Below are 20,735 nucleotides of genomic sequence, written 5' to 3' on the forward strand. Positions count from 1 at the left end.
AATCTTTTTAATATTGATGGCAAAAAACTATGGTTTGTTTTTTAATATTTGGCATTTATAAAAGGAAAATACGCAGCTGATTTTCAATGGGGATAATAATTTTTAAAAATTTATTAGATGTGAGTAATATAATATTATTTGCTAATCCGAACTTCTACCACAAGATTTCAAAACTATATTCACTTGGCTATAGAGACTTTTTAAGCCCAGTCTTGCAAAATATTTCTATTGTAGTATGATTGAGGAGAAGACATTCCACATTAGTGAATAAATAGACTATCCACAATTCTTTTCTTCAGCACCCAAGACCCATTACTGGGCACAAAAGCGATGTGATAGGTGCTGTTCAGCATTTATATTTAAAATAAAGTGGGTGGAGCCCTGGCCCCTGTGGCTTGGCTGGGCGTGGCCCAGCAAACCGAAAGGTCACTGGTTCCTTTCTGGGTCAGGGCACAAGCCTGGGTTGCAGGTTCAGTCCCCAGTCGGACGGAGTGCGTGCAAAGGCAACGGGTAGATGTTTCTCCCTCGCATCAGTGTTTCTCCCCCTCTCCTTGTCCCTCCCTTCCGCTTTCTCTAAAATCAAAAATAAAAATAAAATTTAAAATACAGGTGGCTGGAATACCATAGGGAGGATAAAATTCAGCTGAGTAAAATAGAGTATATTGCATATTATCAGGAAAAATATTGTTGCATGAAACTTTAGTTTTAGTTTTGTGTGTTATATGCATGTATTACTGAATTGCTTTGTAAACTATTTCTCACTGTGGGTTGTGATTGGGAGTTTAAAAACATTTTTTAAAGAAATGCCGATTAATTCCTCTCAATTATGTACACAGTAAATGGAATTACAAGAACAGCTGTTGGGCTGGAAAACCCATCCAGGTATTACCGACTAGAGAAAAATCACCTGTACTTAATATATCATTTGTGTAAATAAATGTTTCTCAAGGGCATCAGTTCCTGTCAGAAGCTTATGCCCATATGTACATAGTCCTAAGAAATCTAGACAAGAGAAAAAGAAGGTTGAGAAGGACCTGCTGACATTTAAAGCTTTCTGCCTGTTTTCCTTGAAAATGTTCTGTTACCTGGCTAAGGGAGTTACAATAAGGGGTACATTGAGGTGACTGTCCATTGCCCTCACTTTGTGAAGGTCTAGTTGGCATCAGCTCATTGTTCCCATACAGGTGAGTCTCTTCCCCCATAAGGGTCTGCTGCAAGTCGCATGTTCTGACTGGGGCACTGGGGAGAAAATGTCAAAACCAGGAACAGTATCGAAAACCTAGGGACAGAGTGGGAAGTGGAGACCCCATGTCCTTCCCAAAGTCTGAGGCTGAGGACACAGAGAATGGAGAAGCTGGGACTGCTGGGTGCAGCCAGCCACGGGAATTTCAGAAGCCAGGGGCCTAGCAGGAGACACGTCCTCCTCTCATGCTTGCTCCTGAGCCTCCTCCAGCCCGAATCACTCCGTCCCTGTGCACAGCTTTCTGGCACTGGTGGAGTCTGACTGCAGTAGCAGAAGTCCTGACAGAACCCCTGGAACTGCCTCGGGGGTGGGGCCTGGCGCCCCCAGTGAGCCAGTATCCACCTAGTAAATACGTGTCGTTTGTATTTACCTTGTATCTTATTACAAGTTTGTTTTATGCTGCTGTGCCGTTGATTACCATGTGCTTTTTGACAGGAGCAGTTGATATTTCCTCTCTAGAACTGGGATATTTCAGCAAAGAAGGGTTAAGTAATTTTTCCAATTACCCAGAACTTTCAAAAAATGCTGAGCCCTACAGTGATGGGTTTTACTACTGGGCTGTCGTATGAAGCTGATCCCTCCACAGTTTAGTGGGATGCCCCATGTTTATTGAGGTGCCTGCTCAAGGCATCAGGCTCTGCAAAGCTTTATGCTTGTCCTTAAAGTTGATTTGGAGTGTCGGGGGAGTGAGTGCTAGGAACATCCATCTCCCAGAACAGGAGTGAATCCTTTGGTCTTTCAAGGGTATTTTAGGAGCCTCAGGCATTGACTCTCCTTCCATTAACCAGGTTCTGTAGATTATTAGTACCTTTAAATGTCAGCTTTTAATATTAAAAACAAATATTGTTTAAAGTGCAGTGAAATATAGATTTAAAACGAAAGTCGATCCTTGGCCCAGTGGCTCAGTGGGCTGGAGAATTGTCCTGTGCACCGAAAGGTTGTGGTTTTGGTCCCCGGTCAGGGCACACACCTAGGTTTGGGGTTCCATCCCCGCCTGAGGTGTGCAAGGGAGGCAGCCTATGGATATTTCTCTCTCATATCAATGTGCCTTTCTGCCCCCTCTCCCCCTCCCTCTTTGCCCTATCCTCCCTCTCCCTTTTGCTTCCTTTCTTCCTCCTTCCCTCCCTCCCTTCCTCTCTCTCTAAAATCAATAAAACGTATCCTCAGGTGAGGATTTTTTTTAAAGGTGAATATTGAAGTAATCCATTTTAAAATAAAATAATAGTTGAAAATATGTGTCCTACTAGTCTTTCTTCTGCTGGATTTTACCTTATCTCTGGATTAGGAAGCTAAAGCCTAGAGAGGTGAACAGACTCCTCAAGAAGTGCCCTTGGGGACCAGGCAGAGAACTAAGCTCTCCCGGCTGCCCGTCTCTGCCACATCGGCCTGCTGGAATGAAACCTGGGGAGTTTTCACCGCCACTTTGTTTTGCTTGTTCTGAAGGAGAATACTTTTTAAAAAAATTCCTCACCAGTTGATATTATGTAATGGCTTAGTAGAAAAAAACACAGACGTTATAGACAGGGAAATTCACAATTAAGCCATAGCTCTTACCATCTGCACCGTGGGAGAAATGAATACTTCACCTCACAAGTTGCATGAGTTACTTGAGGTGACATGTCCACTACCTAGCACAGAGCAGGCGCTCAAGCAGTAAGTTCCCATGCAGGAATCACAGGCTTTGGTTGGACGCATTCCTGGAGTCAGTGAGGTTGGTCCCTAAGGCCTTCTCACTTACCCTTGCTTTCGTCTAGGAGGTGCTATTGGATAGGTGCGTGTTGTCCTCACAGTAATAATACCTATGGCTTTCCAAATACGGTGTGGGCAAACCTCCTTCCACGCACCATGTGTTCTGTGCCACTTCCCCACCCACGTTCACGATCCTTGGGCCCATTCCCTTCTGGCTTTGCTCATCAGACAGACTAATGTTCACAGAAAGTGTAATAACTAAAACTATTAGAGACTGATGTGTTGCTGTGGAGTGTCTTGATGTCATTTAGAACAATTAGGGTAGCCTCTTATAATCTCCTTACCAATCTTATTTTCTGCTTGCTGATCTTCCCTTTGTCTTTCTCGGTACGAAAGTCGTCTTTGACAAAGTGTTTAGGAGCAAAGTAAGTTTCTGACCTTTGTCAGCTCTGCACCATGTGTTGCTTCCAGCAGTCGGCTTGTCTTTTTCTTGGATGTCTTGCCTTTTGATTTTTATGTATTTTTAATATAAAAGTTAATTTCTTAAAATATTCTGTTATTTTAATAACCAAGATAATACATGTTCATTGTTAAAAATTTAAAAAGAAGGCTACGTAGAAGAGAGTAAAAATTCCCTCATCTTCTCACCCTTCCGTTTCCATTCCTTTGCCGGCAGTTTTGTGTGTCTTCCCAGCACTTTAGTTTTTGCCCGTGAACAAGTACATCTTTTTAAGTTAATTTTTACATCGAGAATGGTTTACAAAGCCAAATAACTAGCAGATACCCAGTTTTTTGTCCTGCCTGGGTGGCTCAGTTGGTGGGAACATTGTCCTGTGTACCAAGAGGTTGTGGGTTCGATCCCCAGCCAGGGCACATATGTGTGGGTGGCGGGTCCGATCCCCAGCGCGGTGTGTACGGGAGGCGACCGGTCAATGTTTCTCATTCACATCAGTGTTTCTCTATGTATGTGTCTCCCCCCCCTCCAAAATTAACGAGCATATCCTTGGGTAAGGATTAAAATACACACGCACGTACATATACACCCTCAGCTTTTAAATGCACTTCCTCAGTAGCTATCCCTCCACAGTCCTGATAAAAAGAAACACTGCCCCCAACTCTTATCTCTTGGTTTTTATTATTTCCTTCATATCTCTAAATGTGTTTACCCTTCTCTTAAAGATCATGGTGTTTTAACCTCTTGCCTGTTTCTTCCTCTCCCATCCTTTCAACCTAGTTATTTCACATTTTTCCTATAATTCATTGTTTATACTACAGGGCAGGATAAATGTTCATTAATGAGCTAAATAGTAAATTGTGATTTCAGTCATATTGTGGTCAGCTTTTTTCTCTGGGGTTAATCATTGCCTTGTTGGGGGGGGTATGTGGGTGTGTCACTAACTGATTCTTTCCTACTTCATAAACAGATCTGCGAAATCTTTCAAAACACCGTGACCACTTCTGATAACATGTCAATTTCTTTTTGTTTTTAATTGAAGACTTCCTTTAAGAATCCTTTGTCTTTTCTAATCAGGACTGGTTGTTCTCTTACACATTTGTCATCCTGGGACCTTGTTTCACCATTATCCTGGAGTTAAGTTCTTTCCTATGTTAAATTCCGTTTCTGGATACAATGTTGTCTTATTTCTTGGTTTATTTTCTTATTTTTCCTAGGACATATCCTTCTATGGTTTTCTGAATGAGGGTTCATAGGAGAGAAATAGATTTAAATTTTCACTCACATCTAAAAATATTCATATTCTGCCCACAAACTTGATATTTTTGCTGGGTATCGAATTCTCAACTTTAAGTAATTCTGAAAATGTTATTCCATTGTCTGCTAATGTTCCCTTTCAAAAATCCATTACTCTTCTGCTTATTCTTCATATACGACACTATTTTCTATGGAAAGTTTTGGAAACATTTGTTCGATATTCTCAAATTTAATGGAGGATCTGTTTGGTGTAGATCTTCTTCTCTCCTACCCCTTCTGGGGCCCTTTAAACTCGAGATTTGATTCATTATAAGAAGTTTTAATTTTGTACTTATTTGAAAATTTTCTCCTCTCCATTTTTTCTTGCTATAACTTCTTTTGGCTGGAGGACTACCTTGACTGATGGTTTTCTTTTTTCTCAAATTTTGTCTACAATTTTTTACTAATTTTTGCTACCCAAAAAAATTTCCTAGAGATATCGTCCAGCCATTATTTTTGTTTGTATTTTGGCTTTCATAGATTTTCTTCTCTTTTTTCTTTTTTTTGGAAACTCTTAAGAGCTCTTTTTATTCTTCAGATATTCCCTTTTTTATTCCAGTACCCTGGTTTTGTCTCAAGGATATCTTTCTGGAGATTTTCTTTTCCTTTTCAAAGTATTATAATTTTTGTGCATTAATCTCTTTTCTCTGATTTGTTTGCTTACGTTCTTCGTTTCTGTGCTAGACCCTTTCTGCAAAAGTTTGGAATTCCTAGGTGCGTTGCAGCCGTACGGCACTACACAGCTCGCTTTCGCTGCCTCCTCTCCAGGCAGTTCCCGGGGTTAGGAGAGCGGGTGTCAGAGAGAATGAAGATGCAAAACCCAGCTGCTCTTCTTGTCAGTCCTGCTTCCTCTACAGCCATGAGTTGAGGAAATACAGCTTTCCTGTGCTCTTCCAAGGGCCAGTTCACAGCACCAGTCCTCTGTTTTCTGCGTAGAGGGTTATCACTCGAATGTCTCTCTAGTCCTACATTTACACCCACAACTCTCAGCCGGACTGAATGACGGAAAGGTGTTCAGTGACTTTTGGCAGCTCTTCTGGGTCAGTGCAGATACCACGTATTTGGCAGAAATTCTTCCACATCTGTGGTTTGGAGTTGTTTCCCAGGTTATTCATTAGGTTTTATTGTTTTATTTTTTTGTGGGGAAAGACTTGGGGAATCGAATACATATGCTTTTCTTGGAAGTTGCTGAGAAATTCTTCTAAATCTAAGTTGCTCTTGGCAATTTTTAAGGGTTTGTGTTATTTCCAGTTTTTGCTTTCATTTATTTAACAATTTTTGAGCACCTGCTAAGCCTAGAACCCAGTGGTAATTCTTTCAAGTCCTTACACTACCTGAGTTTCGTTGGTTATGTGATTTTCTTCCCAGTTCTTCCCCCACCCCCCATTTTGTCTTTTCAAACGTTTGGGTCATGGGAAAAGCTCCCTTTGCATCTACGATGATTTTGGAAGTTTCTTTGCACTGTCCTCGGAGCAAATGCATTGGCCGAAGGGGCTCAGGTCACCTCTTTGGGAGTCCCTGAAAGTTTAGGACCATTAAACACATGCTGTGGAATGACGTCATAGAGTCACATCAAAAGTGGACTTACGAAAATGTAGACGTAAGTGTTCAGGACCCCCAAAGGGGAAAGGGCGAAGAGAGAGGAAAAGGAAAACTAAGTTACGCAGAAAGCTCTTGGAAATGGGGTCTCCGTTCCTGCGCGCCTCGCCTGCTGTGCTGCTGCAGTGATACTGGGTGTCTGTGTAACTGCACCCCCAAACCGAGCTTCGTCTGCGCTCGCTAAAGGAGGCATGACCTCTTCTACCACTAGAGGGATTCGGGCTGTGGTGGATTCACGGTGCGGAACGATGGTCTGGAGGCCACCGGTGGATACCTTCAAAATACACTTTTAAGAGTAATTTACACTGTGTGTGACTTTCAGCTTGCACCCTGATCCCAGTTGTTATTAAGTCACATTCCTCAAGTCAGCGGGACTATGTATAAGACCTGTGCTCATTTTCTCTTCTCTCAGCCGTTAAGAGCACATGGTCACTGTCACTCAAAATACCTTCCACTCTCACTTTCTGAGCTTCCACTGGCTAGTTCAGACTTAGCTCAGGAGCCTTAACGATGAAAATGTCGGTGAGGATGGAGAGGACAGACTGGGGATTTCACAAGCTCTTCTTAAAGTTAAATGAAACTTAGAGTTTACAAAACCTTAGAAATGCACTAAATATTTAACAAGCGCGGCATAGCTACCAGTTGGCCGGAAAAGACCCTCAGCCAACGTGGGCCCTGCCATAAGCAGAGCGCGGCCACTTGCAGCACACATCTGTCCTCGGTAGTTGAACTCGCGCTGTCCCACTCTGCCTCGACGGTTTGAGGTCTGCGATGTTCATTTCCTTCGTCTGCTCCATTTCCACAGCATCGTCCCGTTCCCTTCTTCTTCGTTCAGATATTCTAGTCTCCCGCCCATTTGTATTCGTGAGTTCCTGAATTTTCCAACACGTTTACACTGCCTGGGTACCTGAAGAGTTACTTCATCTCGAAGGGTTTAAATTGGATTTACTCTTTCAAGGCTGTGTGCTCCCCCGCCCGGCTTGATCTCCGCAGTAACACCTGATGAAGTCTAAGAACTATGTGTCTGTGACTACAAGCACCAATTTCCCTGTGTGAATTATTGGCGTTTTGCTCGTGTGCTGGTCATTTCAGGTCTTCCCTCAGGTCATTCCAACTTGTCTGCTTTCTTCATGTTGCCTGAATTATTCTCTCTCTCCCTCTCTCTCTCTCTCTCTCTCTCTCTCACACACACACACACACACACACACACACCCCACTTCTACCTCCTTTGTTTCACTATAGAAGAAGCTGATTTTGTGTGACTTTAATATTTCTGTTAGTTGTCCTTAAAGGTGTTTGTTGGACTTAATCTCTCGTCTCTCTCGGTTATTGGCGTATGGAAGAGAAGTTTGACTGGCTGCGTAACACGCAGAGCACAGTTTTCGGTATGAGCGGAACACCGACAGCTTCGTATTTGTTCGGTTGGACTGCCCAAGTTAGTACGAAGATTAGATTGCAAATGTTTTATGAAAATACTTTATTTAAAATATTTAAAAATCAATCAGCAAATATTTTTCAGAATAAAGAGCAAAGAGGAGACAACTCTTCTCAAGTACAAAATAGTAAAACTTTTCATCTTAACACTTTACAACCAGTCCTCGGTTTTTCAGTGAGGTGGTTGGTACGTTTTTGTTGAAAAAATAATACTTAGGCTCTTTGTAAATTTTGTAATGCCTTGTACCTTGTATATGAGTTACTGTCATATACACATGATACAGAATGCTGGGGTTTTAAAAAAGGCAGGGAGAAGCCTGTTGTTCCGCAAAGCTTGTTAGTCCAAAGCATACTCGTATGTCACCACTTCATAGTTTTCCAAGGAGGGATCATTTGAATCAGCCCACAGGCGTTCAGGTGAATTTCTTGTACCTACCAGTAAGACATTCAAGATGGGGATACTGATTTTTTTTAATCAGACAGTAAACGTGACTTTGGAAAGCTGCCGGACTGTGTTCTAGTGTGCACCACCCAATAAAACCGCTGATACTGGAACAAGGGACTCATAAATCACTGCAAACGGCAGATAAAGCAAACAACGGAATTTTTGCCAGAAGCTTACCCCCAAATCCTATAATTTAACCTCTTAGTAAACACATACACTGAGGCTGAGCAGACTGAGGTTTTCATTTTTAATCTCCCTGCCCTTCTTCCACATTGTCCGTCCTCTAGAGGAGTAAAACATACAGGCAGGGACAGAGGAAATCCACACAGCTCATTATTAGCATCTTGTTAACTAGGAACATTTGTAGGATTATTTTTAAAAAAATGACTTAAAGTAATAAGAAAGCTATTGTATTCATCTTCAAATGAGCACTATTTCACAATAGTTTTATTGGTTTACAATGCCAGATGTAGGGCATTAAAACATGGGGAAAGGCATTTTTACATGTGTGCGACATCTGGGTTAAATAGACCTACTGTCCTGACACTAAAAATTAAGCAAATAAATCACAACATTGATTTCTCTTTCATATGTTTACATGCTGTGGAAAGAAAGGGAAAAAAGGAAAATAAATTATGACTCAAATAGGTATGATAGTTACTTAACTAAATACCAGGTGTGTTTCATAAGTTGTTTCTTCTCAGCCTCCTCATGCAGCAGATAGGAATCACAGCGATGCCTACTGCTTCGATTTGGTGTGAGGATCGAACGCTGGTCCACACCTGCGGTCAGCACACTATGGCCCCCGGGCCAGACCCAGCCGCCACCTGTTGCTGTACAGGTTGCAGGCACATAGTGGTTTTTACAACTTTGAGTGGTTGAAAAATATCAAAATAAGTATTTCATAATGTGTAAAATTCACATCTCAGTGTCTGAAAGACGGTTTTACTGGAGCCCAGGCACACACACGTTCATTTATGAATTGCCTGTCCATAAATGCTTTCCCGCTACAGCAGCAGCGGAATTGCAACAGAGACGGCGTGGCCTGCAAAGCCCGAGACACTTACTCGCGGTCCTTTACAGAAAAGCTTGCCAGTCTGTTTTACACCCTAAAGTACTTTGAACCATCTGGTATGTATTCTCACTAAACAAATGTTAGTTATTATCATTATTATTATTAAATTTTATATGAAATAGAATTCATATAGCTAAAAGTACATCAGTCTGAAAAGTTTCATAATATATTGTTCCTGAAAATAGGACTAAAAAAAACCTTATTAATTATATGACAAATTGTTGTTTAAAAATATAAAAATACCTTAGGAGTATAATGCACCTGCCTCATTTAACAATCAACTTATTTTCAGAATATTTTATATACAGGGAAGGGCAAAAGTAGGTGTATAGTTGTGAGTACACAAAACAGTTTATTCTTGTGTTATTATTTATTATTGTTTTCTATATAAGAACTATAAACTTACTTTTGCCCATCCCTGCCTGTATTTTGTGTGAGAAGATTTTGAAATCAAGAGGTTATACCTCCTTTCTACTTAATTTTCTTGTCATATGATCAATTTGTTTACTTATACTGACATCCGTTAGTTTCACACCTAGTCTGGTTCCCTATCTCAGTTCTCCAGTTTCACCTGCTGTCTGATTCCGTTCAGTGGAAATTCCAGCTATCTGCCTTGCAGTCTTTGGAGGGCAGAAGGAGGAGGAAAAAGACACGGACACCAAGAGTTAATGACAAGAACTTCAGTGTGTGTGTGACCGTGGCCGGGTCATGTCAGGTGGTACCCCAGTGGGCAGGGCCCCAAAATGCAATCCATAGCAGCCCTTTGAGTTTCTCTTTCGACACAGGCGAACCAAATTCTTACCCCAACACCAACAGCATCTTACTGTGTCGGCCAAAGAATTAAACAGCAACATGTTTCCAGACCCAAATTGACCCATAAAAGTTTTGGAGGCAATAAAAGAAATATTTTACTGAATTGTAGTTTATGTCATCCCCTCCCTATGTTCCCCAGACTTAGACTTCCCTTGGAAAACACACCAGGGATTTGCTTAGATTCAGCAAGAGGTACTGATGTGTACGTAATTGGTTTGTGTAGTTAGATCAAATCTTCCTTGGACCTTTTCAGGGTGTTTGGGGTTTCCAAACACAGTTGTGTCATCAGGTCTGTTTTCTTTTTAATCCCTACCTCTACCTCCCCAGTCTGCTTCTGCATCTCTCTATCCAAAGTCTTCAGCAGTTTGACCAAGTCACTGTTCCTCAACTGTGAAATCAGAAGGTGGACAAGCAAACGACAGAAGCTGATGTTCAGGCACACTGCTCCTTGCTAACAGCTCTAATCCACTTTGCAGAATACTTTTGCAGGTTGAACAATGCCTTATGTTTGCCAAGCTAGCTAATTACTAGAAACTGAGTTGGCTTTAAGGAAATATTCCCCACTAGGAAGCTGAAATTTGACTTTTGTAATAAAGTAGAACTATTTTCTGAGTTAGGAATATCAAAGCTATTTAATCTAATTTCAAAATGCTCCAGAAAACCTCTTTGAAATACCCAAAATTCAAAACTTGACAAAAAGAGAAACTAAAATAATGGTTAAGAGTTCTTTGGCTACTCCATTTCCTATGCTGTACTTTACATCCGCATGGCTATTCTGTAAGTGTCTATTATTATTTCTTAATACCCTCACCTCTCCACCCATTCTCCTACACCCCTGCCATCTGGCAACCATCAAAATGCTTTCCATGTCCATGATTCTGTCTCTGTTCTTCTTGTTTGCTTAGTTTGGTTTTTAGATTCAATTGTTGATAGGTATGCATTTATTGCCATTTTATTGTTCACAGTTTTGATCTTCTTTTTCTTACATAAGTCCCTTTAACATTTCATGTAATAACGGTTTAGTGATGATGAACTCCTTTAGTTTTTTGTCTGGGAAGCTCTTTGTCTGCCCTTCCATTCCAAATGATATCTTTGCTGGGTGGGGCAATCTTGGCTATAGGTCCCTACTTTTCATGACTTTGAATGTTTCTTGCCAGTCCCTTCTTGCCTGCAAAGTTTCTTTTGAGAAATCAGCTGACAGTCTTACGGCAACTCCCCTGTAGGTAATTCTCTGGTTTTCTCTTGCTGCTTTTCAGATTCTCTCTTTATCTTTAACCTTTTGCATTTTAATTATGATGTGTCTCGGAGTGGGCCTCTTTACATCCATCTTGTTTGGGATTCTCTGTGCTTCCTGGACTTGCGCATCTATTTCCTTCACCAAATTAGGGAAGTTTCCTTACATTATTTTTTCAAATAGGTTTTCAATTTCTTGCCCTTTTTCTTCTCCTTGTGAATGTTGGAACACTTAAAGTTGTCCCAGAAGCTGCTTATACTATCCTAGTTTTTTGGATTCTTTGTTCTTGTTGTTATTCTCATTGGTTGTTTTTGTTTTCGTTTTTGTTTCTTTTGCTTATGTTCCAAATCATTGATTTGATTCTCAGTTGCATCCACTCTACTCTTGTTGGGTGTGGGGTTTGCCTCAGGGAGTAGGGGGTGCCGGGTGGAAGGGGGCAAAGGGGGAAATTGGGACAACTGTAATAGTATAATCAACAAATTATAATTAAAAATTTTTTTAAAGAATTCATACAAACTGTAAGCATTAAGAGCAAAAAAAATACGTACAGACAGTTCTCAGTTGCAAAGACATGAGCAGATAATGCACCAAAGAAAATCCTGCAGGTTAGCAAATACATTGTAAAATGATTGGCTTCACTATATTTTAAAAAATTCAAATCAAGACAGTAAGTTATCACTTCTTCACCCTATGTATCATTTCTTGCCTCATGTAATTTGATATGAAAATGATTTTGAAAGGATGAAACCCCCTTCTTGAGAGGGAACAGTAAAATGAGCGAAAGCACACATGACTACAGGGTACAGAAGTTAGTTCAACCCCTCTGGTCTCTTTATCAAGAGCCTTAAATTTTGCAGTGTGCTTTGATATGCTGTTATAAAGAAGATTTTAACTATGAAAATCTTTACACACAATGTTGTAAATTACAGTGCTATTTATAATAGTGCAAAAAATCTCTTATGATAGGAATTTAGTTAAGCTCACTATAACTTCATGAAACAATTCAAAATATGAATTATAAAACAGAAAACTCTTAGGACATAATGTTAACAAAATACAGTGTATAAAATTTTATACACAACCACAGCCCTTTAAAATTGCAGTAATATAGTAGCTACAAGCCACGTGTGACTATTTACATTAAAACTCATTTCTCAGCCTTGGCCGGTGTGGCTCAGTTGGTTGGAGCACCATGCCATAACCAAAAGACTGTGAGTTTCTTTCCCGATCATGGCACATGCGTAGGTTGTGGGTTCAGTCTCCAGTTGGGATCCCCAGTCTGGGTGTATTTGGAGGCAACCAAAGGATGCTTCTCTCTTGCATCAATGTTTCTCTCTCTCCCTCTCTCTAAAAAACAATGAAAGAAATGTCCTCAGGTGAGGAATGAATGAATATCATTTCTCATGTGCATTAACAACCATTCAAGTATTCAATAGCCAGCCACATGTAGCTGGTGGCTTCTAAATTGGACAGCAGATGTACAAAAAAAAGAAGTCCTTTTGGATAGTACTGATATAAGGTAACCTTCAAAACCATACCTAGTTCATAAACAGGAAGAAAACAAAAATTAACAAAAACCAATAGTTTTATGTGGGCAATGTAACCATTATTTCCTTCCTTCTCTTCTTTTGTTTTCTAAATTTTCTTTCATGATCGTATATGAATCGTTGAACTTTATTTTAAATAATAAAAATGTATGGGGAATGAATACAAGTATAGCTTGGAGAAAGCCAGCTAAACTTTCCTCTCCACAGTTGAGGGTGGGTTGTTTCTTTGTTTGTTTGCTTGCTTGCTTGTATTCTTTTTTTTCATTCTTTTTCTTTTCTTTTCTTTCTTTCTTTTTTTTTTTTTTTTGCTATGTTTATTCAGGTTGTATCAGAATTTCAGAAACTCAGGTCCTTAGGGAATGGGGGGCCATCACATCGGCACTCAGTCTTGGTCGGAGGAGTTTGCATATAACTGTAATTCAAAATGACCACACCCCCATTTCTTTTACTGCTGTTGTTCACAGTTCCAAGCAAGTGGGCTAAAATGGAGTCTTTTAGCTTGAATTTTGCCCTGAAGTCAACATTAAATGTCTACTGTGCATTACCAGTGATGCTCAAGGAAAAGAAGAACCACTAATGTCTATGGAGATAATCTGTATTTTCCTCTTTGTTGTCCATTTGAAGTTAATTTGGGTTTGGTCCTAGCTAAATCTAGCAAAAAGATGCTAAGTGGACCTCAGTGAGTGAGCTTTTTCTATAAGCAGTGGCCTCAGTGCCATGGGAACATATGGTTATTCCGCCAAGTCTTGTCTTTGGACTCTGGACATAGTGCTGATGGGTCCGACGTGGTCTGTGATTAGAGTCCACCCACTCAAGTTATCAGCCACCTTCTGCAGATCTGTCTGGTTGTGTCCTTGGCTCTTTTGATGGCTGGCTCGGTACATGGCCATCTGGTTGGTTGTTGCAAAAATATTTTACGTGATTGGGAACAGGAGCTGTTTATGATAGGCTGGAATGCTATTTTTCTGTCTAAACTCTGAGGGTAAACCTGTATCTTAATTGTGTAAAAGCAAATTTTAATCCTCACCCCAGGATATGTTCATTGATTTTTAGGGAGGGAGGGGAAAAGAGGGAGGGAGATCGATGTGAGAGGGAAACTGGACTGGTTGCCTCCTGCACGCGCCCTGACTGTGGACTGAACCCACAGTCTGCTTTGTGTACAGGTCAGCGCTCCAACCAACTGACCCACTCAGCCAGGGCTAATTACGTGTGAAAATGTAACAGTCTTTCCCATTTAGCTCCAGTGGAAACAAATTATAGCCATCAATTTAGATGAGCTTCAAATATGGGAGAGGTTGGTCCTTATGAGATTCAGGCTGGAAGACATTTCCAGTGAACCAGCGGAGGGAAATAATCTGGTGTCCAGATACTTCGTGGAGGGAGAAAAGTTACAATGAAAGTGACAGCACATGCGATGTAAGTTTGCAGTGTGATAGAGCGATTTAGAGGCAAAGGAGGACATTAGCTTTTAGGCACGAGATACTACATCACAAAGCAAGCAGGTGGTGATCTCTCTTGAGCCACTAGAGCAGGGGTGTCAAACTCATTTTCACTGGGGGCCACATCAGCCTCTTGGTTGCCTTCAAAGAGCCGAGTGTAATTTTAGGACTGTATAAATGTAACTACTACTTAAGAGTTAAGCGAGAGGTTGGTGCTGCCACCAGGTAGAAACAAGGTCCCGGGCCGGATAAAACAAGGTGGATGGCCCGCGGGCCATGTGTTTGCCACCTGTGCACTAGTGGACCTGCCCGAGATGATGACAGAACAGTGGGTGTGAATAGAGTACGGGATAAATAAGGGGAAGGTAGGGGAACCGAGAAGTCAGTGATGTGAATACTCTAGTCATGAGCAGGGTTGTGAGCATGAGGAGTTTATGTACATAAGGATAGACTTTGGCTCACTGGCATGTAAGCATAAAATTAGTGAGATGGAGAATAGGCTAACTTCAAGTAGAAAGATCAGTGTGCTGTAAAATAGTCTTTGAAAGGAGGTTGCTACTTGATTACTTGACTAAATTAAAATTCTGGCAAATATTTAAGGAAGCAGTCCTGTCTTCTCTAACCGCTAGGACTGTGGGTTTCTGGGTCCGAGAGGTTCCCCACTTGTCACGTGTCGTCCCTCACATGGAGGCTTCCACTCTCCTTATCTGAGGGTGTGTGGCCGCCTCTCCTCGACCCTTTCCCAGTCTCTTTCTCTGTCCTCCTCCTCTTCTCTTCCTCCTCCACTTCTCCTACAACATGCACTGGTTTGCACTAGTTCACTTTCAAGGGCCTGCCTGCTCTGTGATCTCATCTCATTGCCTAGACCCTTAGAGCTGGAGGTTAACAGGCAAGTCAGTTCTCTGTCTTTGCTTCTTTAAACGTCCTGTGCAGGTAGAGTACATAGATTCATAGGCAGGAACTACAATTCGGGAGCTCTTTTCAAGCCTAGAGAGTGTGCCAAATTTGATCTCAAATAATCACTTTGCAGGGATTTGCAAAGACTAAGTAAATCATGGAGGAAATGATATCTGCGCGGCTGAGTTCGGTATCCTTGTCACTTCTGTTTCTGTTGTCCGATCTGGACAGCGGCGGTGGGATGGCTAGGGAATGTCTTTAATGACTGCTCATTCCCCTGCTTCCTTTATATATTGTAACTGTTATTTTCTTAGCTTGCTCTGGGCTTAGGAATATTAAACATTTTTGGAGATTTTTAAGATACTTGAAGAAACATTCAAGTATTGAATAAATGAAATTGGCAGACACCTGAATGATTTTCCAGTTTCTCATAAATTAGATGTATCTGGACTTGAAATCATGAGTAAGTTCACTTTGTACAATTCCAGTGCATAGACTCTGTTGGATTCACAGTCTGGTCAGAAATTGGAGGTAAGAGCATTGCCCAACCAAGAGGTTCTTGCACAACCGTTTTGCCCACTGTGTCAGTGAAAGCTACTGCCAGTGTGTTGGGGTCACAGCTGAGTGCTTTGCCTGCATTGTTTCATTCTGCCCTCCCTTGACTATGGGCGTAGAAGAAAACTGAGGTTCAGTCACTTGCCCAAGGTCACATGGAGCATTTAAGACAGAGCCTTTGTTTCCAACCAAAGTCTCCAGCTCACATCCCTGACTCTTCCCTTCTCCCCTCTTGATCCAACAACAGGATCTTGGCACTGAATGTGTTTTGAACTCTGGGACAGTTGACATCAGACAGGACACTTAACAATGCGATCCTGATGAAGATACAAAGTCAAATATACCAAGCTTTTCCCTAAATAATTGAGGGAGGAAAACCATGTGCAGAAGACCAGGCTTGCACATTTTTTTTCATAAGGCTTTGGAGTTATTTTTCTTCTGAGTCATTGCATTTATTTACCTAGTTGAGATATGAAAATGAAATAAATACTTCAGGGAGTACATTCCTAAGTCACTAACATCCATATTAAGGATATATGTGAATTTTTAAAGTACTCAAGGTTTGATAAGCTACAAATGATAATTTTGAGTCCCATTTTACATTATGATGGGTTGTTACATTTTTTAAATATCGACTAATCTTGGTCTTTTAAGATAATAATGACCTTTAATAAGGTGATTTATAAGGTGTTCTTCAATGAGTGTGTCTGAGAGGAAATAGGGAAGCAGAATTTTCACAGATCTCTTTACAGGGTTGTGGGCTTACATTCTCCTTTGCTTCTGTTTTCCTTTCCTTCTTGTAATCTCTCCATCTGTCAAGATTCAACTCAAAATTGCATTTGCTTTTTCAGTCAAATCTTCCTTTCTTGTGGGACCCACACTCTTCTATTGGCCATCAGGTGCACCTGGAATTACACATTGACATTCCTGTCCTCGCCAGTCCTCTGGCTCACAGACCCTGTCCCCAGCGTGTCATCCCAGCTTCCAACAAACACTCAGCGTGCGTCTGCTGAATGCTGGGCACACGAGGACTAGGCCGGCACGTGCTGGGGATGTGTGAGCAGGGAGCCAGCCCAGCAGGGGCTCATGCAAGGATTTCTCGGGGACGTCAGGTAGACCTGAGCCTTGAAGGATTAGGAGTGAGGACAGCATTACAGGTCAGGAAAGTTCGGTCTCGCTTGTGTGACAGTGTGACAGTGCCACTACTGAGCCTGTTACATGGTGACGAGAGCATGTGTGTAGGGGTTCCGATTGAAGGTGTGCACTGGGGTAGTGTGGTGCTCAGCTGTGACGGCCAGACTGAGGAATGTGGGGCTTCATGCTGTGGGCAGCGTCAGTCGGTCGTGTTAGCAGGGGACTGTGTCAGTCAGCAGTGTTTTCTGTAGCGATCTTGAGAATCAGTTTGAGATGTTAAAGATTAGTTATGAGACCACCCCCCCAACACTGATGGCTTGAACAGGGATTTTTCAGATGACAAGAGAAGATACTGAATGGTCCATTGTGGGTACAAAGTGGGGAGCAGGTGGCCTGCCTTCCAGGGTCCAAGGATCGGGGTAAGCGTTTCCCAGTTGAGAGCTCTCCCCCTTCATTGGTTCCGTCCCATGGGAGGAGGTTACCTGATCAGCATGGTCTCAGTCCATTTGGGCTGCTGTATCAAAATACTGTAGACTGGGTGCATTATAAACAGCAAACATTTATTTCTCACAGTTCTGGAGGCTGAGAAGGCCGAGATCGAGGTGCAGGCAGTTTTGGTGTCTGGGGAAGAAGGCCTGCTTCCTAGCTCATAGGTGGTTGTCTGTCTCCTTGCTCTGTCCGCACGTGGCGGAAGGGGCGAGGGAGCTCTCCAAAGTCATTTCTGCACAGACGCCAATCCCACCCACTTCCTGATGAGTCTACCTCCTAATACCATCACAGTGAGCGTTAGGACTTCAACAGGTGAATTTTGGAGACAAGGAGAGACACGCTTTCAGTCCATAACAAACGTGGTCTGGGTAAGCTGACATTTGGGAGGCCACCTTTAGCCCAGGCAAGGTAACTGCGTGGAGACCAGCCAGGCCACTGTGCTTATTTGCTCGTGGCCTGTCCTCAGGTTCTGTGGCCACTTCACTCTTCCATGTCCATCCCTGTGGGGGCACAGACCAGGTCCCTTAAACTGTCCTCGCTGCTGAAAAATAGAATGAATTCTGGTGCCTTGAGTTAAACGCAGATTAGGCAACACAAAAGTGAAGCCTAATATTACATTTAGCTCTTAATTCAGATCGTAAGTATTTAGTCATGAACGAATAATTTTTTGGTGAAATGTATGACACTGTTGCAGATACAACATGATTCTCTAGGCTCTGATTGTTTTCTCTTAAGGTTGAAGACGTTATCTCAGCAGATGTATTATTATTCTCTTTTACTTGTCAACCTGAGAGTTCACATTATGAAAACAACCCATATGTGTACGCGTCCTGAACCAATGCGCGTAAATCCTGACAAAGTTACCACAGCTCAGCCCAGGGCGACAGAAACCAGATGCATACAGAAGACGACTGGACTTCCGAAATGAACACAGTTCACAGATTGAATAATCAAGTAATTCATGCCTTGTTTTTTGGCTTTTTTTTTCCAGAACCGAATGGAGGAAAGCAAAGCACTCTTTAGAACAATTATCACATACCCCTGGTTCCAGAACTCCTCAGTCATTCTGTTCTTAAACAAGAAAGATCTTCTAGAGGAGAAGATCATGTACTCCCACCTAGTTGACTACTTCCCGGAATACGATGGTGAGTCAGCACTCCAGCGGCCCAGGAGCTGGGGCCGTGTTTTCCCTCCCTACCAGCGCGAGAGCTAACCCTCGGCGGGCCCCGTGCTGCCTTCGCCCTCAGAAGTGTGCGTGTAGTGACCGAGGAAGGACGAATTTTAGTGTGCTCTGTCTTTTAATGACATGCAACTCACAGCAAAAGAAAACAACTTCTCGCATGTTTTGAAATAAGTCTGTCAGAGGGAGGAGCAACCCAACAGCGTTGACCGGTTGTGTATCAGCCATTATAATTCCCTCAGTGTCCCCCTTGCGTTTGGTGATGGTCTGCCTCCACCACTCTGGAAAGCGCACAGTTCTGTGGTCAAGAGCCCACGCCCTGAAGTCAGTCTACTCAGATTCCGATTCCTACACCCTTTATGTAGACCCGCAGCAAAGTCACTTAATTCCCCTGGGCCTTAGGACCAAGTCAAGGGGTTGTTTTATAGACTGTAATAGGTAGCATACGTGTGACACTTTAGCATGCTGACTGACAAACCCATAGTGAAATGTTTACTTCTGAGAGGCTTCCTGAGTCCATGAAGTACCATCCTCCTCAGGAAAGGTGCCGGTCCCTTCCGCTCTTCCTCTAGCATTAAGAATCAATAGTACTCACTTCAGTATTCATTTGGCTTTGCCTTATTTATTTCCTTCTTGTAAACAGATCTTGCCTCACCAATTAGACTGTAACACCCCGAACTGGACATGACATCCAACCCATTCTGAGAAATACTTGATCAATTGATAACAAGGTGCAGCCACCCCCAGCCGCTCTGAAACAGGTGAAGGAATCACAGCCGCGCCCACTCACTCAGGCACTGTCTGTGGCTGCCTGCGTGCTACAGCAGCAGAGTTACATGGTCAGGGCAGAGATCAGATGCCTAAGATGCTTACTCCGGCCCTTCACAGAGAAAGTGTGCCGAACCTCGGTCCAGCCAGAGTGGTAGTTAGGGGACAGGCTTGGACTTCACGGAGCTCCAGCCCTGCCGCTTACTGGCCATGATGCCTGCTTTCTTCCTAAGTAGAAAAGAAGCGAATCGAATCATATAATTAAGTCACTTAGCACAGTGCCTGCCACGGAAGAGCACGAACTGAAAGCACCTATTCCAGAGGGTGTATAACAGGAGAACAGTGTTTTAAAAATCACTTCATCAACGTGGTGTCTGGGGTGGATATCCGTTGAACAGTGTTTCTGTGCCTCTGAGAGCTCCCTCAGAAGGGTCGTTACTTCAGGAATCTGCAGTTCAGCTTGGCCCCACGGCTTTCTGTGCATACACAAAGGCAGCAGGAATGGCGCTTTCCTCGTCCTTCCGCCCCCCTTCGTCCCCGGGCCTCTGGCCCCCGGCCGCCCACGAAGAGGTCCATGTTTAAAGAACTGAAAGTCCCTTCCCAGATCCGGGTCCGATTCTGCAGCTTGGCCGGCGGAAAGGAGAAACAGTTGCAGGTGTTATGGGGGATGAGAGATACCACCCTTTTCGTTACCGGTGTGCTCCCACCCCTTCTCCAAGTACACTTTCCGTTGGGCAGTGCTCTCTCTTTAAAAACACATTCCTAGCTTCAGCAGTGTTTTCGCATTTGCCTCTTTCAATTTGCCACCAGCCTGCCACCAAGTCATACATGCCTGAAACTGTATCCCTCAGGCTCCCTGAGGAAACCGCAAAAGGAACCGACTTAGTGTGCCGTTAACATGCTCTCTCACAGCAACAGGCTAGTCTTTTAAACATGACATCAGCCCGAATAAGATTGGCACAAAGCGCCTGGCTTACACCAAAACACACACGCTCGCCTCACACCCCTGGAAAGAGAGATTTGTAACCTTTCTTGGAATTCGGTGGGAATCCGCAGATGAGAAGTGATGCAGCCCCCGATGCGTAGCGCCCACCTGTGGGCCCGTTCGCGGTCGTGGCTGCTTGCATTCGGGATGGTGGCGGGGAGACCCAGCACAGCCTGTCCCCAGAGGCTCGAGCTGCTCCACACAGCACGCGTAGCCACATCGTACACTGTCCTTTTCTGAAAAAAACAAAACTTTATTCTCTCTCTCTCTCCCCCTATGCACCATCTTCCTGATCTCCTTTGTCATATTTTCCTCACACTCCTCATCACTATGAGTATTTTCCTTCCCTCATATGCCCACTGTGAATGTCTCAAAATCTGCTGATGGTGTTTAAATCTCCCCCAGAACCACGTAATGCACACAGGACTTGGCCGTGGCAAAAAGACATTGTGTTACACA

General features: G+C 42.8%; 1 protein-coding gene across 1 annotated transcript in view; it reads left to right on the top strand.

Annotated features, from left to right (window-relative positions):
• Positions 1-20,735, top strand: part of LOC112300359 (guanine nucleotide-binding protein G(q) subunit alpha) — a 258,072-nt gene that overhangs the window by 230,291 nt on the left and 7,046 nt on the right. The window contains exon 6 of the mRNA XM_053923593.2: positions 18,335-18,488. Coding sequence (XP_053779568.1) covers positions 18,335-18,488 — 154 coding nt within the window. The remainder of the gene's footprint in view (positions 1-18,334; positions 18,489-20,735) is intronic.

Source organism: Desmodus rotundus, chromosome 1 (genome assembly GCF_022682495.2).
Source record: "Desmodus rotundus isolate HL8 chromosome 1, HLdesRot8A.1, whole genome shotgun sequence".
Taxonomy (NCBI): Eukaryota; Metazoa; Chordata; class Mammalia; order Chiroptera; family Phyllostomidae; genus Desmodus; species Desmodus rotundus.